We start from the raw sequence: 25561 nt of genomic DNA, 5'->3' as shown, positions 1-25561 counted from the left end.
GAAGGAAGGAAGGAAGGAAGGAAGGAAGGAAGGAAGGAAGGAAGGAAGGAAGGAAGGAAGGAAGGAAGGAAGGAAGGAAGGCCATGTTGTTTGAATGCCAAATGTATGTTTGCCTAAAAGATTATTTTAAGGAAAACTTACACAAAACAAGTGCTCATGTGAAGGTCATAAAAAGTAATAACAATGATCTCTCTGAAGAACTTTGGTTTTGATTGTGAGTCATGAGAGACGCTGGCACAGGACCTTTTAGCATGGCATACTCCCATCAAAGAAGGTGCTGGGCTCTAGGTAGAATTGCAGTAATTCAAAAGAAAAGTGAAATATGAAAATTTAGAGACATCTTCATCTCTAATATTTATTGAATTTATCCTTTAAGATGATGTGATATGATTCATTATCCAAAAGAAATTATTAATATGTCATTAATATTTGACCAGTCTCTCTGGACATGAAATTGACTCATGCACACCTTACCTTTTTTTTTTTTTAAACAATTACCTTCTATCTTAGAATCAATACTGTTATTGACTCTAAGGCAGAAGAGCGATGGTAAGGGCTTGGCAATGAGGATGAATTAACTTGCTCAGGATCATATAACTAGGAAGTGTCTGAGGTCACATTTGAACCCAGGTCCTCCCATCTCTGGGCCTAACTCTCAGTCCATTGAACCACCTAGCTGCCCCTGATACCTTATCTTTTAATAAATTGCCTTTAGTACAGAAAGAGAGGCACTATGTATAATGGTTAGAAGACCATGCTTAAAGTCAGGAAGACTTGAGTTCAAGTCTTGCCTCTGCTAAATAAAAGTTGTGTTGACCATGATGAATATTTTATCTCTGTATTCTCAGCCAACTCTAAACTTATAATTTAGAGAAACTTGGCCAATCTGCATCCATAGAAGGCATTTCCATCATTGGTTTCTTAAACTGATGAAATCACAGAACACTTTTTTAAGGACAGCACAAAACATTGTTAATATCCTCTTATAAAATGTATAAATTATAAAACCTGTTATCCCCTATTGCTTATTTTAATATGTACTTCAAAGTATCTTTCTTAGCTAGAAGATGCCCTCTAATTTGCAAGATGTCTGTTATATAAACACTCATCATTCTAGCATTTTTTTAAATTGAGAATTACATCCTTTGTATGTTGTTCTCCTTCTGGGCAGTGTGGAAAAATTAACTGAAGTGGCTCACTACCACATTGAAACCTCAACAAGGATTCAGAATGAACTTATTTTAAATGATGAAGATTTCTACATCAATGGTGATGTGAAAGTCTTTCCAGATCCACTTCCTCCTGTCCGGCCTCCACCTGTGGAGAAAGAAATGAATACTTTTCTCACTCTCGAACAACTCAACACCCTTCGAAAAGAGTTTATGCAGATGGCACCAAAAGGTAGGGAGGATAATTATTTATGCAGGCTCTCCCAGGAAAGTACCAATTAGCCAACACAATAAGAGAATTATCACTTCTTTGAATAGGGAAGGAAAGAGAATAGGGAGAAGAACTCTGGTAAGTGCTTCATAGTCAAGATGGGAAATATATTCACCAAACTATTAAGATTATAACATTCTGTCACTTTCTTAAGCCTAGACAATAAGCAAAACAATAAATCAAGTCATGGTTTTTAGCTCTTACAGATTTCAGAGTGTAAATGCTCTCACTGAAAATTGTATAATTGATTCTGATGGGCCCATTTGAATTGGTCCCAACATAAGTTTTGCTTGGTGATATATGGTGGCTCTTCCCACAGACTGTCCTACTTTCCAAGGTGGGTTCTGGAATGGATCTTGCTAGAGAAGGGGATGAGGGAAGAAAACAAAAAGGATAGGTCCTTAGTGGGGGCAGCCCTTCCCACCTCTGGCTACTCAAGATTTAAAAGTAGTCCTTATGATCATTTAGCACTTTACAATTTATAATGACCATTTGAATTGGTCCGTGCAAATATTTGTCTTCCTCTTTTACAAATAAGGAAGTAAAGGTCCACGGAGGTTAAGTGGTTGCAGAGCTTATGAGATCTTGGACTCCAACCTCGTTGTTCCGAATTCAAGTCCAAAATCTTTTCCACTACAAACGAGATGTAACAAATATTTTGCCTTCAGAAAATTTTATAATTTAAATTGGGAAGAAAAGACAAACTCATATATAAGTAACCACTAGAGAACATAAACAACTTTAAGAAAATGAATGGCAAACAATAAGTAAAGGGTCAGGCGAACAAAGCCAACTAGTGATTCGTGCGGTGGGGAAATTGGTCAGAGAAGGCTTCTTAAGGGATTTGTCATATATTCAAGGAAACATGTGGACTGTCAGAGGCAGCTGAGGGCATCTGGAGCAGGAAAACAGAATAGGCAAGAGAGTATTGAAAATAATAACCATGTAATGCCCAGAGAATGATGAGGCACTGGCCTTCATGCAGAAACTAAGCCAAAGGCAGTGACCCCCCAGAAAAGAAGGGAGCCTGAGTTATGGAAGCAGGACTGCCCTGCTGCAATTTGCTCTCATGTTAGTGGAAACAGCAGAACTGAAAGGAGCCACCTGAGGGCATCAGCCATTGGAAGTTGTCTGGCACTGAGGACTATCTAGGAACTGATAAGTCCTGATGAAACTAAAGAAATCCATTTTTTTCATTGTTGCTTGATTAATACAGGTTTTGGAAAATATGAGTCCCATGTCTGGAAGGTTTTTGTTTTTAAAATATAGGATTAAAGAGGGTGAATGTTCCCTTGGCCCTCAGCCTGAGGTCATGGCTGGGAGCTCTCTGTCTGTTGGGTGACTTCAACATTCAGGGCTCAGAAAGATGTCATTGAGCTCTGCTTTTGCGTCACTAAAGTCCAAGTCATTAGAGAAGTGCCTGGTTTCTCAGACTCTTTCAGTATCAGAATATTTATAATAGATGGGAACCCCCTAATTGCATCAATGCCTTTCATTATAGCACATATCTGCTTTCTCAAGCAAGTTCTTCCTATGATTTAGAAAAAGGAAAAGGAACTAGACCTACTTTTGTACTCTAGAAAATTCCAAAATTTCAAAAAGCCATATGAAATGAAATAAAATTCTAGTTTATGATTAGGAAATTTCTTAATTCTAGGAAAACATGTTAACATTCAAATATTGGGGGGAGGGAGGAAGGAACATTTCAACATTTCCTCATATGTCCTCTTATAGCCATCATAATACATGAATGGAATCTGTTGGGTTTTCTGGAAGCATAATGAAATATACCTCTGAAAAAATAACAGATTTGGTATTACACAGAAGTTGTGTCCACAATAGGGCTTTTAAAGTCTCATTTACAAAGAATGTTATAACTAACTAAATTGTTTCTTGATATTTGTGTTCCCTTTGGCATTAAATTACCTATATGCAGTTTCTGGGGGAAAAGGAGATTATTGGGTTAAAGTAAGTAAATGCCTAAGAGGGTTGACATGAGACGGTAGGTATCTAATATTGTCTTACAAATTGTAAGACCTAATGCTTTAGTTACCAAAGAAATTGCCTCTGCATGTGATTTACCCACTTGAGTACCAAAATTAACTTTTATTTAAAGACTTTATTTATGTTGTTAAATAAAACATTAATAGTATCATAAACTTTGGAGGTTATTTAAACCAATTCCTTCATCCCATTTTTCAGTTGAAAAGAATGAGATAGAAAGTAGTGGCTCAGTGAATAGACAACCTGGACACAGAAGGTCCTGGGTTCAAATGTGACCTTAGACACATCCTATCTGTGTGACTCTGGGCAGGTCATTTAACCACAAATGCCTAGCTCTTACCTCTCTTCTGTCTTTGAACTGATACTTAGTATCATTTCTAAGTCAGAAGGTAAGAGTTTTTAACAGAAAGAAAGAAAGGAAGGAAGGAAGGAAGGAAGGAAGGAAGGAAGGAAGGAAGGAAGGAAGGAAGGAAGGAAGGAAGGAAGGAAGGAAGGAAAATGAGGCAGAGAGGTTAAATGACTTGCTCCATGAATTAGAATTTGAACTCAAGTCTTCGTGACTCTAAGTCCAGTACTCTATCTACTATACCATGATACCTTTCTTAATTATTCCAAACTCCCTGGTTTAAAAAAAAAACTTGTGTTACACTTATTTCAAAGGATTTAAAAACTGTTAGATAAAAAATCATGGTTCTAGACCTGAAAACCATCTAGCCAACCCTTTAATTTTGAAAATAAAGAAACTGAGGCTTAGAGGGGCTATGTGATTTCTTCAAAATGACAAAAGTAGTAAATAAGTAGCAGAACTAGTCTTCAAATCCAGGTCAGCATCCTCCCCCACTCCACCACACTGCCCACCAGACATGTGAGTAAAACAATCATGTAAGCAAGAGCAAAAGAAAAACTGGTGGACCCCTCATGCTCCAAACATGGTAGACTCCATAGAACTAGAGAAGACCTGCACACTCTATGGACCTCTGTGAAGAGTCCACAAGCAAGAATCACAAAGGATGTAGCTCTTCCCAATTATTGTATGCTATGGTACATGAGAACCCGTAATATGAACATTTTATTGTATTTGTGTGATTCTCAACATCTAAGACAATCCCAGACATTTAGAAGTTTGAGAATTTATCATTTGGTTCCTTCAGTGATTTCCCCACAAGCCATCTCCCTTGTTCCTCTTTCCTTTAGCCCCTTTCATTTCCTTTCAGTTAGAAAGAATACGAAACTTACTCTTGTCTCGGCTATCCCCTGACTAAACCATCACTTCAATTTTTGTCTTGGCTCTTCAAATGTTATTGTGAAACACATCATTAGGTTTCAGTTTCCTCCTATAAAAAATAATTTAGAGTGTCAGAGAGGCAAATGTAGAATGTCTAAAACAATGCTTTCCCTTGGATTATGCCAAAAGACATTGAACTCTGTTAGATTTTTCTCTCATGGTTAATTCCTTGGAATTTGAACGAATGACCATTTCAGGGTTAATTGCCTTCGCATTGTCACCAACTATTACCACTGATCTCTAGTGAAAGAAGAGATTTGGACAATGTCACTATATTCTCCTGATGCCCTCTATTCCTGCCTGCCAGACATTGATTGTCCCACGACCATTTTTACCCTGATCGTCACCACCTTTTAGTAAAGGCTCAAGCAATTTAACTCAATTTAAAGGCTCGCACAGAAAATTGTAAGCTGAAAAAATTTAATCATTCTAGGAGATCTTGGAGTGAGGGTCATTGTGAGCTAAATAGATCCAAATCGATTAACTTCCAGAAACTTTCTCTCTCAGGTGTCCTGGCATGACACCAAAAGAGAAGACAGACCAGTGCCATTAAAGGTTATCTCAAAACTTGTAACCCAATCATTTCAGGCAGCCTAGACAAAACAGTCCTTCAGGAAAAGCCCCACAGTTCCTGGCAAATTGCATTACAATGTGATGTTTTGAGAGCCTAATGTACCAAGCACACAAGAATCAGAAGAATATCATAAAGAGCACCACAGTGTGACCTGAGTGTAGCAACATCTTGTCTCCAGACATCAAGGGCTAAGTCTGTCACGTAGGCTGACTCAGAAAGAATAAAAATGTCACCTGAAAAAGCCAGAACACTAAGATCTCCTCCTTTGCTGAAATGAAACTTCTCCCCAAATTATTTAGGAGATTCGTGTGGTTTCTATGCAGTTTTTTTCAGTAGAAATCTGAGCCTTTCAGGGAAAGAACATAACTTTTCTACAGATGATATCTGAGGATTCTCAAACAAAACACACATCCTGAACATGCCCGGGATCTGCAAACCACTGGCCAAAAGAACATGGAAGAAAGGAAGGGCTCAGATGTTGTCACAGCTGTAGATGTCACTAATCTTGTAACTTTGAGTCATTGATTTATTCTATGCCTAAGAACTCAAGCAGCCTAAAATGTATCACTAAGAACCTTATTAGTTACAATAGAGGTCCAACTCAAGAGGCTCCCACATACACAATGCAGTGAATCTGGGTTTGAATCCTGCCTCCAATGTTTGTCATTTAATTTCCCTGGATCTCTATAAAAAGAGGTATTTGGACTAAATGTTCCCATTTTAAGTTACTTGAGAACAGTGAAGTACTTAGCTTGGAGGACTTGGTGACTTTACTAGCAGAAAAGATTGCGACTTTGGGCAATAGATATTGATCTATATTTCATCCAGATCAAATAACTAGCATAATGGGCAAGTCATTTAACCTCATTGCCTCAATTTCCTCATCTGCAAAATGAGCTGTGGAAGGAAATGACAAAACATTCCAGTATCTCTGTCAAGAAAACCCCACATCTGACTTCACAAAGAAGTCGGATACCACTAAAAGGACCAAACAATGAAATATTCCTAAAACTGCATCTTACTGATCTCTGGTGTCCAAGTTATTCTTTTAGCAAGTCCATATCAGGAAACCAAATCTTATTGTTGCAACTATTATCTGTCAATAGTTTAGTTTTCAGCTTCAATTGACACTGAGATGTTACATTTAGTTATGAAAAAGGCAACTATAGGAAAGTGTTCTTTAGGTGTCTTGTAGGGTTTTGGAAAAGCTGAAATACTCCCTAAAGGCAGGAAAATGTCTGTGGTCAATATATCTAGGGGAAGCCAATAAGAGACAGAATGGGCATCAGTCTGAGTCTAGTAAATATGAAATTGATTCATTATTTTGATATGTATTATATTTTCATACTCATCTGGTTATTGTTTAACCAGAGACATTAAACCACAATACTCTCACGCCTCCTGAACCAAATTAAAATGTAATTAAGAAATATTTAATAAAATAAGTAAAAATACAATAGAACATGGATAAAGTTAACCTGGTTTTCTAGAATAATATGCAGCACACAGGGATCCTTGTATGTAGTTTAGTGGCCCAGTTCTATTTGTATTTCACATCACTGGTTCTAGACCATGTGTCATGATCAGAGTTATATCTTGGTCTTTTATTCTCAACATTTTTTTCCTGGTGAGGAAACATTAATAAATTGCATTTTAAAAATCATTCTGGAATAACCTCCCAAAAGATAATGATGTAATTCCCTCAATACTTCATTGGTGGTTTTGGAAGTAATTATGACCATGTGAGTTCGTCTATCTTAAATCCTCAGAAACAGCCACATTATTGGTCACTAGTCTGACAAGAATAATAATGCCAATTAAAGTAAACACAAATAATCATCGTTATAGAAATGGGACAATTTACTGATACCCATCATCTCTACCATGTATGCATTACCAATTATGCATTAACAAATGTTCTTTCCACTATAACAGACTTTCTTTTAGGATCAATCTTTTCTCGTATGATTTCATATAATTTACATATATGTGTATATATACATGTGTGTGTCTAAATTATTATATTATGACATCTTTCATTTTTCGACAAACACATAGACATTGGCTTTAAAGAGTGCATATTTTCTCTAAACATCAAGTGACTAAAAAAAAAAAAAAAGCAAGAAGAAGCAGTGGAGATGGCTCCAGAAGAGGGGCAGGGGCTGGGAAGTTCTATAACCTTCACTCTCCTAAGTATTTCTTGAGCTTTGGGTTCTGGTACTTTAAAAGAGAAAGTAAAACATTTGTAGTAAACAATTCATTTTGACCAACATGTATTCAATCTCTCCTCTGTACAAGATGTCCTGTTAAGTACTAGGGATACAAAACAACAGCACAATCTCTGGCATTAAAGATCTTAACTTCTACTGGAGGGCAGAGGGATACGTAGTGGGGAACAGAGACCAAATATGTACAAAAGTAAGTATGCTATAAGGGAAGCTATAATAGGAGGAAAGAAGACAAAGGAAAAATGGGGACAAGGAAGAGTATAATAATAATGTGTCAAATAACTTCCAAAAAAAGAGAAATAAAGGACTATATTATACATGATAAATAATGTGCAAGACCACCACAAAATCAGTTATGTCCAGCTTCTACACATTACCCCATTAACAACAGAAACTTTGAATTATCTGTCCCAATTGTTCAGGAAACTGTCTTTGTGTGTAAATTGGGCCACTGGTCATGGTTTTGTTTTTGTTTTTAATCTCCTAATCTTTTCTCTAGTGAGGCAGAGAAATTAAAAGAATGTATTTAATAGTTCAAGCATATGGGGTATATTTCATTATTAATTTCAGGAATAATTCATGCTCTCCATAACATTGCTTCCCTTTAATATATTTTCTATCAAAAGTAATCTGATTACTCTTAGTTACCCCATCCTGACACCTTTTCATCTTTGACTCCCCCATGTCAGTTCTCCTCTACAGTCACCATGTTTTGTCATCTTTTCTTTCATAATGTTGATTATGTCCATCCCTTCCTTTCTATTCTTATCATTTCCACTCTGATCTGGTCTTATCACAGTCTATATGTTCTACCATGATAGCCTCCTACATGTTCTCCCCACCTCCATTTTCTTTCCTCTCCATCCTATCCTGGATGACCCAAACAAATTAATCCTATTCCTTACTCAAAAACTTTTATGATTCTTGGAGCCTATAAGATGAATTCCAAATTCTTTAGCTTGACATTCAAGGCATTCCATGATCTGGCACCAACCTATTTCCTATTTTTTAGACTTTACCTCTTATAACTTGCCTACACAAACCCCACTTTAACCAAAGTTTTCTATTCACTCTCTTAAAGAACACTGGCTTGTACTTTTCTATCCACACACCTTTGTTTATGTTCCTCCTGCCTGGAATGCTTCCTCTCACCTTTTCCACTTATCCAAAATGTAGCCATCCTTCAAGGCTTAACTCAAACTCCACTTTTTCTCTAAATGCTTTACTCTAAAGTGATCTTTCTTGCCTTTAATCTCCTGTAGCACAAGAATATAAAAGATCTTCTTAGGGTCTTTGACCCTTAGGAGGGAATGACTGACTCATAAGGAATTCCTAATTTTTAAAAAAAAAACTAATTTTCCTACTAAAGTAGGAAAAAATATAAAAAGTTTAAGAATTAAATTATTTTGTGTCATCATTGTAGAGAAAATATCATGGAAGTGGAGATTTTATATGTTTTGTTAATTTACTTTTTGAAACTATAGCCAAAACACCATGGAAGTATTTTAAAAAAGGAGGCTCTTCAGTTGATACTAGAAGACATGCTGAGGAAAAGAAAAGGCTAAGAAATCTTGACTATTACCTACCTAAGAGGAACAACCAATTTTTGAAAATTTGGCTAAAAAAATACCCCTGGCTCTTGTATGATGACAGTTCAGACCTAATGTTCTGTGGCTTGTGTCGCAAACATGGGGTGAACTCAGGGGGGAACCAAGTTAGTTTTTTTTATGGCACCAACAACTTTAGGACTGAATTTCTCCAAGCACATGACAACAGTGAGGCACACACCAAGGCTGTTCTAGCAGAAGCAACAGGGGTCTCTTCCCTGACTGATGCTGCCAAAGAGCAGATGCTAAAGAATAGGAACAAAGTTATTTTGGGAAGAATAGAAAACCTCTTTAGAACATGTCATGCTATTGCCAAGACTGGACGTCCTCTCAAAGACTTTGTCTGGATGTGTAAACTGGATGATATGAAGGGTGTAGACGTTGGCCCAATATTCAGAACTGACAAGTCAGCCAGGACTTTCATATACTTTATTGCCGAAGTAGAACGTATATCTCTTCGAGAGAAATTAGAAAAATGTAAGTTCTTCTCACTCATCAGTGATGGTGGCTCAGACAACTTCATAGAAGACACGAAAGTTGTTTATATACAGTTTGCATATGAGGGCAAAGTCTGCTGTCAGGTTGTTGGAGTGCAGACTGTGGACAAGATTGAACCTGTAGCAATAAAAAGTGCCATTGAAAAGACACTCGAGATGAATCTTCAACTAAATCTGTCTAGCAAAGATTGGTCCAAAAAACTTGTTGGGTTTGGGAGTGATGGTGCATCTGTCATGGTGGCAGAGAACAATGGTGTGGCCAGGCTTCTGAAAGAAATTCAGCCATGTGTGCAAACAGTCCACTGCTTTGCACATAGGCTTGAACTAGCCTACCAAGAAGCATTGCAGAGCATCCAATTATACAGAACTATGAATGATCTTCTCCAGAATATATATTATTTTTACCGTGATTCACCTTCAAATACAAATGCTCTGATAGCTGCCTTTGAGGACCTTAAAATCCGCCCTGTGATTCCCTCTCGAGTTGGCAACAATAGATGGCTCCCTCGGTTACAGATGGCTCTACAAATCTTTCTCAAAGGATATTCTCCAATTGTCAAGCAATTAAAAACAGTAAGTAATTTTGAATCTATTATTTAACTTTCTTTTAAAACAAACCAACCATTATACCCTCCCCCCAAACAAACCCCTTTCATTAAGCATTTTTATATCATTTTGAAGGAAGTCAGCTATCATTTTATTTCCTGGCTATGCTATAGATGCAAGAAGGCAGAAGTTCCACTGATCATCAGAAAGCTCAAAAGCTCCTACAGTTCCTTCTCCAAGCTGAGGTTGTCAGATTTGCTCACTTCTTGCTAGATGTAATCAATGTTCTCAGCATTTTGTCTCGAGTCAATCAGGACAGAAATTCATCAATAGGAGATGTATTTGCAACCCTACAATCAACACTAGGAACACTCAACATGTATAAAAAAAGGTAGGACATCTTAGATGATTGATGAACTAGAGGGCACGCAGTAAGTTTCTTTGGAAAATTATTTACAGGGGCAGCTAGGTGGCTCAGTGGATAGAGCTCCACATCTAGAGTCAGGAGGTCCTGGGTTTAAATCTGGCCTCAGACACTTCCTAGCTGTGTGACCCTGGGCAAGACACTTAATCCCACTTGCCTAATCCTTATAACTCTTCTGCCTCTGAACCAATGCACAGTTATTGATTCTAAGATGGAAGGGAAGGGTTTTTACTTTTAAAAAATTATTTACTGAGACAGCTACATGGCACAGTATATACAAATCCAGGTCTAAAGTTGGGAAAACCTGGGTTCAAATCTGAGTGCAGATATTTCCTAGCTGTGTGACCCTACACAAACCACTTAATCCCATTTGCCTAGCATTTATCATTCTTCTGTCTTGGAATCCATACTTGTTATGGATTCTAAGACAAAAGGTAAGGTGTTTTTTTTAAGAAAAAAAATCATTTATGACTTATTTTAATTTGTAACATGTTTCAGACCAGGTCCAAAGGAACGTCTGGCAGAGTCAGCCACACACTTTCATGGTAACCAACTGACAGGAAATGGAAATATCTCTGAAGTACGGAACACAGTCTTAACAAATCTCTCAAAGCATCTTCATGATTGTTTCAGTGATGCCAGCCATGATGTGGTTAGGGCAACCACTATTGGAAGTTTCAAATTATGGCCAAGAAAGATAGATCAAGGTAAAATCTAAATATTAATCCTATATCTGTGGTCTGAATATTCTGAAATCTCTGTAGATATTTTCTCTTTTACCCCATATAACCTTCTCTTATGTCCATCCTATAGAGTTTGGTGAGAAAGAGGTATCAATTCTTACAAAGCATTATGAGCCTGTGTTGGAAGGGGCCAATGTGAAAATTGATGAAGTGGACACAGAATGGAGTATGATGAAACTAGAGATTTATGATCGGTAAGAAGGAAAGCTCAGAAAGCTCAATTATGATAAATCAATATTGAAGCTTTTAATGTGTTAATAGATCTCTGTAGGCACCTAGATAACTGGAATCTAGCAATTCTTGATGCTTTTCATTTTTTTGTAGATTTCAGAACATCCGAAAGTTAACCTGGGATATTGTGAATTCCATCTACTCATACAAGTATCCCAATATATTGACCCTAGTGGATCTGGTGCTGACACTCCCTGCAAGTTCAGCTGAGGCGGAACGTGGGTTCAGTCAGATGAAACTAACCAAGTCACAAATGTATTTTAAAATGGGTCCTGAGAACATGACAGACATTTTAATAATCCAGTTGAATTCTCCAGACATCAATAAGTTTGACCCCAAAAAAGCCATCCACCTATGGAATACTTCTTGGCAAAGAAATACACTTCCACCAGTTGACCACACTATAACCAATTCTGATTGCTCCTCTAGCTCTGATAGTCTTTATGAAAGTGATTAGCATTATGGAAAAGAAAAAAAATTGGGGCTTCAAATTTTTTTCACATAAAGTCTAGAGGTCTTCAAACAACTATTATCAAATGTCTTCTAACTAGAATTTAAAATCAAATAATCAGCTAAATTTCTTCTAGAAGAACTGGTGTCCAGATCTACTTTAAATAACCACGGATGATCAAGGAAATGGCTCTGAAGATGCTCTTTGCTGAAACCTCCTGGGTTTTGTTGGACTATAAGTCAGGCTCCCTCAATTCAAATTCTAACTCAGTTGCCAGAACCTCAGTTTCCTCATCTGTAAAAGAAGGATAATAGCATATGCACTACCTCACAGAGTTACAAAAAAAAGCATTTTTGCAAACCTTGATGCCCAGTACACACATGGGTTCTTATAATAGTGTTGTACAAGTGCCAGCACCTGCACTATGGAATATGGAATGGCCATATTGTTGTACAGGAGGAATACTGTACTTGGAGACAAAAAGACCTGAGTTTGAATCCTGTGTCTCTTAGCTACTACCTGTGTGACCAGAGGCAAACTCTAAACCTCTCTTGGCTTCAAAACCCTGTAGGATTTCAGCTTTCTCTTCTGTAATATGAGAGTTATTGGACTAGATGAAATCTATGGCCCCTTCCAGCAGCAAATCCTCTAATGCCTCTTTTCGAGAGCTCTAGTGACCAGAGATCAGCACAGACAAGACTCAGCTTCTCATTCATAAAGATACTACAGGAGTACAGCAGGACCACATTAAGGGAAGTGTCTAACAAATGGGATTTCAGTACTTCCCTCTAGTGCATGACTGCCAGAGCTTCTCTTGCAGCCGTGTGTCAAATTCACAAGAACATCTCTTTGGGCTTCCATCACACTCGTGGAAATTCTGTCATTATGTGCTTCATAACATGAATTGCCCTTTTTGAGATTCCTTGAGGAAAAAACATATATATGAATTTAAAATTGTATTTTAATGTAATTTTGCACAACAGCCAGTGAGATAAACTCAAAAATGTGTGTTAAATAATTCAAATGTATGTTAAACATGTATAACCACTAATTCACACATAAATTTCTTATGTTTTCAGTGTTCTTCTCAGTGATTTATGCCTCCACTTTAATTCATTTTGATTAATCTTAATGAGTTCTTGACTTCTGTCTTTCTAAATATTGAGGTCTAATTCAGTATTACTAAATTCATTTAGCATGAGTTCAACTGAGATCCACGAACTTAAAAAAATTTTTTTGATAGATGAATTTCAATATATTTGGTTTTCTTTGTAATAGAGTATTTCATTTTATGCATTGAAAAACACTCTTCTGAGAAAGAATCCATGGGCTACACCCAATGGTTAAAGGAAACATTGGCCTACTCATGACATAACTACATAGAGATAACTGTAACACCTTTGTATTGCTCACTACTCCATACTGTTCAAAAGATAATTCATGGAGGCTGTTTGGTGGCTCAGTAGATTGAAAGCCGGGTCTAGAGGTGGAACATCCTGGGTTCAAATCTGACCTAAGACACTTTGTACCTGGGTGACCCTGGGCAAGTCACTTAACCTCCATTACCTAGCCCTTACTGCTCTTCTGCCTTAGAACTAATACACACTAGTGATTCAAAAATGGAAGGTAAGGATTTTTAAAAAAAGGAAAGGAAAGGTAATTCTCTTCTGGAAAGCCACTTCACATAAGAAGAAAAGAGGATCATCTTTTTCCACTGAAGAAATTGCCTACCACATTTCAAATGAACATGCATTTTGAACTCATAAACTTTAAAGTTATGTATATGAACAGGCAGTTTAAACTCATAAAATTTTTAAAAGTTATTTCATTTTGCCAAAAAGTTGTAACAAGTTACAAAGCTCATTCAGGATTTAAGAAACTGAAACAACTTAGTCATTTTTAAAAACTCAAGAAATAGCATCTGTTTCATTCTTTTTATTCCTAAACCAAGAACCCCTATATTCTCTGGACCCAAAAAGAACCCTGAATATCCATAGGAGCCCCTCCTGGCCACAGAAGGTATTCTGCAATGTAGCACCAGCTATTTTCTGTTGGAATAGATTCAGCTCTTACTTTTATTTATCTTTTGTTTTAATGCATGTGCATGAAGAGGATAGTGATTTTGGAGTGGGGGTGGCAAACCAAGTCAACACAGCAAAAAAAAAAAATGGGCATGCTTTTCTTTCAGGAGTTACTTGGAAATATTTATCCAGCAAATTTCTAAATTAAGCATATACTTTCATTCTAATAATTTAACAATGAGATCAGTTCTCTCATCTTTGAATGGCAAGTACATTCTGGTACATGGAGAGTCTGGTGAAGTAAATATGTCTAATTAGAGCATAATATAATTCCAAGTAGGAAGCTTAGTGGATTGAGAGCCAGATTTGGAGACAAGAGGTCCTGGGATTCAAATCTGGCATCATACATGTTCTAGCTGTGTGACACTGGGCTCCATTGCCTAGCATTTATTACTCTTCTGTCTTGGAACTAATTACCGAGTATTGATTCTATGATGGAAGGTACGTGTTTAGAAAAAAAAAGGTACGTGTCTTTGATATGCATTTAAGACACTCAACCCATGCCTACCAAAAAGTTGACTTTAAATACTCTTCCAAGGATGAAAAAAATGCCCTCTAAAAGGCCATGTGAAGCATGGAAATTGATTCTTAATATGTGAAAAATAGAATGGGAATAAACTCTTTACGTAAAACATAGGTCTTTTTCACTTGAAAAGAACAATTGCAGAGGGAATGTGTTGAGTTTTATCGCTTCTTTTTTCAGAAAAATTACATATTTAAATATTACCTACTTCAAACATTAATTGTCCTTTTATAAGTAGTTCTTGCTACTTGGTTGTTTTTTTTTATTCTTGGGGGCTGGGGGAGGGGGAAATCCATGAAATGTACTAAATTGTTTTTATTCCTTCACTAGGTTATTTGGGAAGTAAACATTTCACTGATATTTTGTCTGACTTGGTGACTTTGAACCTTGGAACAAACCACATTCCCAAGGCTTGGCTGAACCTCATTCTATCTGAAGTAGGTTTCCATCATGTTCGGTATGTCATCATTCTCCAAGTTTGAGAACTTTAGGTGTCTCTCCTCTTTTGTAAGTGAATTATGACTTCTCAAGTAGAAGTCTGGCACTAGAAGTTCATGTTTCTGAAATAATAATGGCCTTATTCTCAAAGAAGCTCTGAGAGACAACCTGATAGAGAGTGAATTAAGGGCAGGACTGAGAATGAGGAAGGCATGGCTTTGAGTCTAACCTCTGACATTTCCCCAGAACTGTGATAATAGGCCCGTCTGAATCTCAATTCTTCCTTGGCATAACAGATTTAATATCTGTAAATACTTATTCAAAGGGTGGTTGTGAGTCCCAACCAAGACAATGTAGTTGAAGGACTTTCCAAACTTTAAAGCCTATACAAATGGCAGTTATTTTCTATTATTCTGTACTAAATTCTGATCTGTTTCAGGTTCCCAGTTATTCATTCATTCAAACTTTTTTGAGAGAGGAGAAACTAAATGGCTCAGTAGATTGAGAGCAATGTCTACAAATAAGAGGTTTGAGGTTCAAATCTGACCTCAGACACCCAGGACAAGTCATTTAATTCTCATTTCCTAGCCCTTGACCTTCTGTCTTAGAATTGGTACTAAGACAAGAAGTAAGGGTTTAAATAAAACTTTTGAGGGATGCCTAATGTATAGAAGGGATTGTGTTAAAAATTGTGGAAGATACAGTATGTTAATAAGAGTCCCTGTATTCATAGAGCTTTTAGATAGATAGGTCTTTAAACAATTAATATTAGCATAGGGTAGAATATAGAATGAGAGAAAAGTACCTAACATTTACACAAATGATGGGAGAGCTCATTTCCACTAGGGGAAAATAAGGAAAGGCATCATGGAGAAAGGCATCATGATTAGTAGGGAAAGCACATTTCATTTTCATTAGATAAGCAGCTTCAGGATGCCATGGATAGAGTGTGTGGAGACTTAAATCCGGGAGATTCATCTTTCTGAATTCAAATCTGGCCTCAGACACAAGCTATGTGACCCTGGGCAAATCACTTAACCCTGTTTGCCTCAGTTTCCTCATCCTATAAAATGAGCTGGAGATGGAAATGGCAAATCACTTCAGTATGTTTACCAAGAAAACCCCAAATGGGTCATGAAGAATGGGAAATGATTGAAATGACTGAATAACAACCATAACAACAATTTGTTACAACAATATGATACCATATTAATAGATTATTATTTGTTCAGCCCTATTAAAGTACAATGACTGTTTGGATATTTGGGAAGTTTCCCTTACCTTCTGTCTTAGAATCAATACTAAATGTGGATTCCAAGGCAGAAGAATTGTAAGCACTATGCAACTGGGGTTAAGTGACTTGTCCAGCTAGGAAGTAAAGATCTGAGATCATATTTGAACCCAGGACCTCCTGTCTGTAGACCTGGAGCTCTATCCACTGAGCCACCTAGCAGCCCCTATAAATAATTTATTTTTGAATAAAAATCCTTGCCTTCAATTTTAGAATCAATAACTAACTATGTATTGGTTCCAAGGCAGAAGAGTTCTTTCCTCTTTACCTCTTCCCCAACTTTTCCTTCCCACAAAATATTATTTTTACATGGTTTCACTTCAGTGTACATGTAGTATCCCCACTTCCCTCACTCCATTAGACTTTGAGCTCCTTTAGGGCCAGGATTGCTTATTTCTGTCTTCTTGCTCATAGTTGAATGAAATTAAAGGAAAGAAAGGAAGAGAGAGACACTTCTCTGAGACAGACTGAAAAAGACTACAAAGATTTTGAATTGTGGAGAGATAGCCAAAGGAACTTGGGTAGCATACCTCTTATCAGTAAAGTAGGCAATGAGGTAATCTACAGATAATCAGGGCAAGTGCTCAGTGGATAGAGCTCCAGGTCTGGAGACAGGAGATCCTGGGTTCAAATATGAACTCAGACCCTTACTTCCTAGCTGGACAAATCACTTAACCCCAGTTGCCTATCCCTTACAATTCTTCTGCCTTGGAACCCACAGGCAAATTTAAGAAGAAAACGAATTAGAATTATTTCTCTAGGAAATAGGCAGCTAAGTAGTTCTGAGTCTTGAGGCATGAAGGCTTGAATTCATATCCAACCTCAGATTCTTAATAATTCTGTGACTCTATTGACTAAACCTCTATCTGCCCCAGTAAATAGGGATAATATTAGCTCAACTGTAAAACTGGGGGGTAATGTTTGCTCCTACCTCACAGGATTGTTGTGAGGATTGAATGAGATAATATTTGTAAAGTGCTTAACACAATGCCTAGAACATAGTGGGCAATATATAAATGCTTATTCCTTTCTTCTCTAGGAAAATCAACAGGGGAAAAATTAAATATTTTTATTAATAATTTATCAATTATTTTAAAAGGATTTTTGAGTGGCCATCAAAGGGCCAGCCAAGATTAGATAGCAATTTTTCAATCCTGAAAAAGAGAAGGGTAAATATGATTGGTGGGGCTGATCATTGAAAAAGTGTGAAGAAAACAAGAGGTTCAAGTAAAAGGTAGAGGAAAGTGTATTCAGATATATAGGTGGCATAATGGATAGAGCACCAAAGCCTAGACTTAGGAAGTAAGTCTTGGGTTCTAATCTGGCCTCAGATACTTCCTAGCTGTGTAACCCTGGGCAAGTCATTTAACCCCCATTGCCTACCAAGTATTTAACCCCCATTGCCTAGCCTTTACCCTTCTGTTTTAGAGTTGCTACTAAGACAGAAAGTAAGGATTATTAAAAATAATTAACTCTCCATCATATCTAAATACATATTAAGCATTATTTAAGGGCATCCACAGTTTCACATAGTGGGAAGAATTCTGGGTCTAGGATCAAAGAACTGTGTTCAATTGATTCATTGAACTTCTCTCTCAATTTCCATGTCTATAAAATTTAGAGTTAGGATTAAATTACCTGATGCCTCAAATTTTCATATTCAACCATTTATAATTCTCCAAGAGCATTCCTAAGAGCCATGTAGTCCACAAGTCAACATTTACTTGAACAAATTAAAAAACAAAGGTAAACTGATCTTAAGCTTAGACCTCCTGGGCAACAAAACAATCAACTATTATAGGACTAAACACACAAGATGATATCAGTATAGCGTCATATAACTAGACCCTGGTTCAATGGCAGGAGACAATATATGCCATACTCAAAATTCTTTTTTTTAAACCCTTACCTTCCATCTTGGAATCAATACTGAGTATTGGTTCCAAGGAAGAAGAGTGGTAAGGGCTGGGCAGTTGGAATAAAGTGACTTGTCCAGGGTCAGGGTCACACAGCTAAGAAGTGACTGAGGACAGATTTGAACCCAGGAGCTCCCATCTCTAAGCCTAGATTGCTGTCCACTAAACCACTTACTTGCTTGCATTTCCATATGAATGAATCCAAATTCCAAAAAAGCAAAACAACAATGCTTTATCAGCTGGACAAAGTAGCAACATTGTACAGTTTAGGGCAGTCTGTATGCTCTATCATAAAAACTTGAGGTTCTTCACTGGAATTTCTTGGTATAAAAAAATGATGTAACAAATATTTTTTTCAAAACCCTTACCTTCCTTTTTGGAGTCAATACTGTGTATTGGCTCCAAGGCAGAAGAGTGGTAAGGGTAGGTAGGGAATGGGGGTCAAGTGGCTTGCCCAAGGTCACACAGCTGGGAAGTGTGTGAGGCCAGATTTGAACCTAGGACCTCCCATCCCTAGGTCTGGCTCTCAATCCACTGATTTACCCAGCTGCCCCCTGAAACAAATATTTCAAGAAAAAGTCACACTGATGGGCCATAATACTATAGCCTATATTAACATAAAGTGTTATTATATAAAGTATTTAATATAATTAATATAAATATATAAATTAATATAGTTTCATAATTATTTAACATAGTCTATGTAGATTAATTTATTATCAATTAATATAATTAATCAATTATATTATAAATTAATATTAATAAATAAATTAGTGTATCTTAATTAATTTATTAGTTGATTTAAGATTAATTAATATAATTAATATAAAATGAAAATTAGTCAGTGTAAAATATAACAATCTTTTATCTTTTTTTCTTACAGTTACAAGAGCTAACATCCTTATTAATAGTGAATTCAGAGTTTGTTGACTGGCGCAGATTTTTATTAGTAGTTTCACAGCCTTGGCCATTGCCATCTGAGGAAGAGCTTCTTGAGACACTGGATAGATTTAAAGCAATTGATAAAGATGAAAAAGGCACAGTAACCTGGGAGCAGTATGATCAGGTTCTTTATGCTATCTATATAACATAATATTGTGATTAATTTTTTTTCTTTGAAAGGCAGAATGGCATAGTGGTAGAGAACTAAACTTAAAGCTAGGAAGACATGAGTCCAAGTAGTGCTTCTGACATATAACTGCTCGGTTTCTTAGACATGTCAGTAAGAATTTATTAAGCACCTATTGTGTGCCAGGCAGAGAGGTGGCAAAGTGGATATAGAGAACTAGGTCTAGAATCAAGAAGAACTGAGTTCAAATGTAACCTCAGACACTTACTAGTTGTGTGACCCTGGACAAGTCACTTAACCCTTAGTTTTCTCATCTGCAAAATGAGTTGGAGAAGGAACTGGCAGAGTATCTTTGCCAAGAAAACCCCAAATAGGGTCATGTAGGGTCAGACACAGCTAAAAGACTGAACAACATGGTATCAGGCACTGTGCCAAGCCCTGAGGGTACAAATAAGGGTCCCAAACAGTCCCAGCTCTCAAGGGCCTCACAGTCTAAGAGGGGTGGGGGTGGGGAAACCTTAACTAGTAGGTACAAATAAGATATTTAAAGGATAAATTGAAGATTTTCAACAAAGAGAAAGCATTAGCGTTGAGGGAGATCAGGAACAGCTTCTTGTAGAAGATAGGATTTTAGAAAAGATTTTAGCTGAAAGTTGAAGAAAACCAAGTAGGCCAGGAAGCAGAGGTGAAGAGGGAGACAGAATTCAGACATGAGAGAAATCCAAGGAAATGCATGGAGTCGGGAGATGAAGTATTTTTTGAAGAAAAATTAAGAGGCCAGTGTAACTGGATCACAGAATACATAGAAAAGGAAGAAAGGTGTAAGAATACTGGAAAAGTAAGAAGTCAAATTATAAATAATTTTGAAGGCCAGAGAGCAGATTTTATATTTGATACTAAAAGAAATAGGAAACCACTGGAAGTTATTGAAGGAGGGAGAGGAAGGAGAGATAATGATAAAGGAAGACCGGCACTTGGAGAAGGTCCATCGACTCTACTTACCCCTAATCTACCATGCTGATATTCAGTGGTAGAAAGACTTAAAACCTTATTAGGTTTTATAGTGATATAAATTAGGCATAAGAATTTGTTGAATGAATAAATCGATATGGTATGATCTGAACTCTAATAGGGATTAAGAAAAAGACGTCTTGGTTCCTTCTTAAGAGTAGATGACATCTGACTGGGGAGACAAGACCTGATACACATAAACTTGGCAGATGACATAGGAAAGTATACAACTGCATGATATAGAATACAGATAGAAGAGTAGTTCATAAAGAGGAATTAGTCATATCCAGAGGAGTTTGGGAGGGCTCTAGAGAGAAAGATAGATTTAAGCTAGGCTCTGAACTATGAGTAGTAAGATTTGGAGAGATGGATGAGAAGAGGGAAAGACATTTGAGGCAAGAAACATGAACAAGAAGGCAGTTGAGTATCTCAAAAGATTGAAAGTCAGGCCTAGATATGGGAAATCTTGGGTTCAAATGTGGTCCCTGACACTTCTAGCTGTGTGACCCTGAGTAGGTCACTTATCCTCTATTGCCTGGCCTTTATCACTTTTACACCTTCAAGTCAATACACAGTACTGATATTCAAAGATGGAAAGGGAAAAGGAAAAGGAAAGGGAAAGGGAAAGGGAAAGAGGGAAAGGAAAGGAAAGGAAAGGAAAGGAAAGGAAAGGAAAGGAAAGGAAAGGAAAGGAAAGGAAAGGAAAGGAAAGGAAAGGAAAGGAAAGGAAAGGAAAGGAAAGGAAAGGAAAGGAAAGGAAAGGAAAGGAAAGGAAAGGAAAGGAAAGGAAAGGAAAGGAAAGGAAAGGAAAGGAAAGGAAAGGAAAGGAAAGGAAAGGAAAGGAAAGGAAAGGAAAGGAAAGGAAAGGAAAGGAAAGGAAAGGAAAGGAAAGGAAAGGAAAGGAAAGGAAAGGAAAGGAAAGGAAAGGAAAGGAAAGGAAAGGAAAGGAAAGGAAAGGAAAGGAAAGGAAAGGAAAGGAAAGGAAAGGAAAGGAAAGGAAAGGAAAGGAAAGGAAAGGAAAGGAAAGGAAAGGAAAGGAAAGGAAAGGAAAGGAAAGGAAAGGAAAGGAAAGGAAAGGAAAGGAAAGGAAAGGAAAGGAAAGGAAAGGAAAGGAAAGGAAAGGAAAGGAAAGGAAAGGAAAGGAAAGGGAAAAGGTGAACAAAAGCTGAAATACCTGAAATACAAGAATGAGTATAGAGTTTTCTTGAAATGGTTAGAAAGAAATGCTCTTACAGGAAAAGAGCATTCATATTATGAAATAGTGGGAAATAAGGGGGAGGTGAAGGAGAGTCAGTTATAAAGTTTTGAAAGCCAGAAGAAAGATACAGAAATTGGAAAGGCTCTGAAGAGTTTTTTAATATTTTTTTTATTTTAATAACAAATTTCCATAAAAGTTTTCTGAAGTTATATGCTACATATCATCTCCTTTCCTTCTTCTCCCCACCCCCCTCCCAGAGCTGACAAGCAATTCCATCTACGTTTTATTTATATTATCAACAAAACACATCTCCATATTATTCGTTTTGTCTTACAAAATCAAAACTTCAAAATATATACCCAAATAATATGTTTTCATCTGCATTCTGATTCCAACAGTTCCTTCTCTGGAAATGAATAACATTCTTTTTTCATTAGTCCTCAGAATTGTCTTGAATCATTGTACTGCAGTTAGTAGCAAAGTCTATCACATTTGATCACTCCACAATATTTCAGTTACTGTGTTTAATGTTCTCCTGATTCTGCTTATTTCACTTTGCATCAGTTCATGTAGGTGTTTCTAGTTCTTTCTGAAAGCATCCTGTTAATCATTCCTCATAGCACAATAGTATTCCGTCACCATTTATACCACAATTTTTTCCGCCATTTCCCAGTTGAGAGACACCTCTTTATTTTCCAATTTTTTGCCACCACAAAGAGGGCAGCAATCAATATTTTTGTACAAACAGGTCCTTTCCCATTTTTCAAAATTTCTTTGGGATACAAACCTACTAGTGGTATTACTAAATCAAAAGGATTATTGTTTTATAGCCTTTGGGGAGTTCTTTATATATTTTAGAAATGAGACCTTTATCAAATAAATTTGCTACAAAAATTTTACCCCAGTTTGTTGTTTCCCTTCTAATATAAGATCTGGTACTGCTAGGCAACCATCCTTCACATTTTTTTCGTTAGTTCCCTTGATATTCTTGACTTTCTGTTCTTCCAGATGAATTTTACTTAATTTTCTTAGTTCTATAAAATAGTTTTTGGTAGTTTGATTGGTATGGCACTGAATAAGTTAATTAATTTAGGTAGGAGTGTCATTTTTATTATATTAGCTTCACCTACCCATTAACAGTTAATGTTTCTCCAATTGTTTAGATCTAGCTTTATTTGTGTGAAAAGTGTTTTGTAATTGTATTCATATAATTCCTGCATTTGTCTTGGCAAATAAATTCCCAAATATTTTATATTGTCTGGAGTGATTTTAAATGGAGTTTCTCTTTCTAACTCTTGTTGCTGAGTTTTGTTGTACATATGTAGAAATGCTGGTGATTTGTGCAGGTTATTTTGTATCCTGAAACTTTGCTAAAGTTATTCATTATTTCAACTAAGTTTTTAGTTCATTATCTAAGATTCTCTAATTGTACCATCTTATTGTCCCCCCAAAAATGATAGTTTAGTTTCCTTTTTGCCTACTTTAAATCCTTCAATTTCTTTTTCTTCTCTAATTGCTAAATCTAGCATTTCTAGAACAATATTAAGTAATAATGGTGGTAATGGGCATCTTTGTTTCACTCCTGATTTTATTGCAAAGTCTTCTAACCTATCCCCATTGCAGATGATACTTACTGATGGTTTTAAATACTACTTATTATTTTAAAGAAAGGTTCTTTTATTCCTATGCTTTCTAGTGTTTCAATAGGATAGGTGGTTGTAGTTTGTCAAAGGGTTTTTCTGCATCGATTGAAATAATCATGTGATTTCTGTTAGTTTGATATATTCGTTTATACAGATAGTTTTCCTAATATTAAGCCAGCTTTGCATTCCTGGTACACATTCCACCTAGATATAGTGAATAAGCTTTGTGATATGTTGGCTATAGTCTCTTTGCTACTATTTTATTTAAGATTTTTGAATCAGTTGTCATTTAGGAAATTGGTCTGTAATTTTCTGTCTGTTTTTGGTCTTCCTGGCTGCCAGATCCTGTGTAATCCTGACTGGGACTCCATGATATTTGTTTTCTTTCTGACTGCTTGCAGTATTTTCATCTTGGCCTGAGAGCTTTAGAACTTGACTATAAAACTCCTGAGAGTTGTCATTTGGGGATTTTTGCAGGAGGTGATCTGTGGATTCTTTCAGTTTCTTTTTTAACCATTTGTTTATCAATATTATGGCAGTTTTCTTTGATAATTTCATGTAATATGATGTCTGGGCTTTTTTTTTTCATGACTTTCAGATAATCCAATAATTCTCACATTATCTCTCCTGCATCTATTTTCCAGGTCAATTGTTTTTTTAGTGAGATATTTCATATTTATGCTATTTTTTTCCATTCTTTTGTTTTTTATTATTTCTTGGTGTCTTGTGAAGTCATTAGCTACTATTTGCCCAATTCTAATTTTTAAAGAATTAATTTCTTTATTGACCTTTTGTTCTTCCTTTTCATTTGGTCCATTCTACTTTTCAAAGAACTCTTTTTTTCTTTGGATTTTTTTGCCTCTTTTTCCAGAGTAGGTCAATTCTGTTTTTTAACAAACTTTTTTCTTCATTGGATTTTTGTGCCTCTTTTTTTCAGTTGACTAATTTTGCTTTGTAAGCTGTTATTTTCTTTTTGTATTACTTTCATTTTGTTTTCCCATTTTTCTTCCAATTTTCTTTCAACCTTTCTTATTTTATTTTTTTGTTCCTTTTTGAGTTCTCCCAGCTCTTGAGGCTAATTTCCATTTTTCTTTGAAGTTTTGCATGTGGTTGCTTGGATCTTACTGTCCTCTATTAACTCTGTGCTTTGCTCTTTGTCACCAGAGAAATTTTCTTGGGTTAGGTGTTTCTTTTGCTATTTGCTCATTTTCCTGGCCTTTTTTGCCTTGAGAAATTGGGAATTCTGAAAGCCAATGATTCTGTCTGCTCTGCTGATGACTTGCAGGACTCCACACAATGAGCTATATTTTGCCCTGGGGTTAGGTATTCACCACAGCACAAGCTTGAACGGGCTATGAATTTCTGGACTTTACTGCAGGGTGGTGCCATTGACTGGGACTTCAAGAGATGGGTCTGGGGTGTGGGGTGCTCTGTTGTTGATGTAGTCAGGGTCCTGGGATCCAGAAGTTGCCCTATGCCCAGGCTTGGAACATGGCATAGTAGGCTGGGGGTGGGGGGAGGAGTAGACCAGCATTCCTCTGTGTCTAATTTTGCTTCTGGTTTCCTCTTATCCCATGAAAATCAACTCTCTCTCTCTCTGCCTACCTTTCAAGTTGTATTCAGCAAGAGAGTCCCCTCACTCCATCTTGGTGTTGGTTTTTGACTCCTGTCATTTTGAGTTGTTTTTTAAAGATTAGTTTGTAAGGATTGTCAGAGAAGCTCCAGTTTTCACTGTTACTAAGGTGTCATCTTGGCTCAGGCATAAAGTTTTTGAGAATAATGATGGGAGATAGCATGACAAAAATGATGATTTGAAGAGATTTTACGTGTTCTCACAAAGTATAGTTTAGAAGGGAGAAAACAAAATGGATCATCTTTTATATCAATTTTTTCCTAGTACCACAATACTCACATTCATTACCATAGTCATAAAACTCTCCAAATCTTAGTTACTTTTGTTTGTTTCCTCCATCTGAGGTTTGATTCATCTCATATGGTTGTGAGCCCTGGTCTAGGAGTCAGCCTGGTTTCCTATCTTAATTCCTCAGTGAACTGTGTGAACTGATCACATTATTTAGCTTTTTATACTATTTTAACTCTTGGCTGCTGTTAAAAAAAAGAAAGTCTTATCTTTCTTAAGCTATCTACACAAATTGAGCTAGTATCCAGATAATTCAAATATCTTACATCATTGACAAAAACATAAATTGTCTTAATTTGGCAGTCAATACTGACCAGATTCACTAGGTTGTTCATTTCACTGTTTCACTTCATTCATGAAGACCCCAAGAGCTATGGGGATTTTAGTATGATGCAACATTTAAAATAGTGGGATTACTCTATTGATAGAAGAGTGTATCT

At 36.6% G+C, this 25561-nt stretch overlaps 2 protein-coding genes across 2 annotated transcripts in view; both read left to right on the top strand.

Annotated features, from left to right (window-relative positions):
• The window catches only part of SPEF2 (sperm flagellar 2), a 196026-nt gene extending 183990 nt beyond the window's left edge, over nucleotides 1–12036 (top strand). Inside the window, exons 25-30 of the mRNA XM_044681440.1 lie at nucleotides 1172–1401; nucleotides 9016–10208; nucleotides 10355–10572; nucleotides 11104–11312; nucleotides 11419–11542; nucleotides 11673–12036. Coding sequence (XP_044537375.1) covers nucleotides 1172–1401; nucleotides 9016–10208; nucleotides 10355–10572; nucleotides 11104–11312; nucleotides 11419–11542; nucleotides 11673–12036 — 2338 coding nt within the window. The remainder of the gene's footprint in view (nucleotides 1–1171; nucleotides 1402–9015; nucleotides 10209–10354; nucleotides 10573–11103; nucleotides 11313–11418; nucleotides 11543–11672) is intronic.
• Nucleotides 12037–12203: 167 nt separating this feature from the next.
• The window catches only part of LOC123252060 (adenylyl cyclase-associated protein 1-like), a 44869-nt gene continuing 31511 nt past the window's right edge, over nucleotides 12204–25561 (top strand). Inside the window, 2 exon segments of the mRNA XM_044681429.1 lie at nucleotides 12204–12326; nucleotides 19163–19345. Of these exon segments, the coding sequence (XP_044537364.1) occupies nucleotides 12204–12326; nucleotides 19163–19345 (306 nt within the window).

The sequence above is a fragment of the Gracilinanus agilis genome, chromosome 1, assembly GCF_016433145.1.
Source record: "Gracilinanus agilis isolate LMUSP501 chromosome 1, AgileGrace, whole genome shotgun sequence".
In the NCBI taxonomy this organism is placed as follows: Eukaryota; Metazoa; Chordata; class Mammalia; order Didelphimorphia; family Didelphidae; genus Gracilinanus; species Gracilinanus agilis.
The sequence above is the reverse complement of the archived record's forward strand: the minus strand, read 5'-3'. Positions and strand labels throughout refer to the sequence as shown.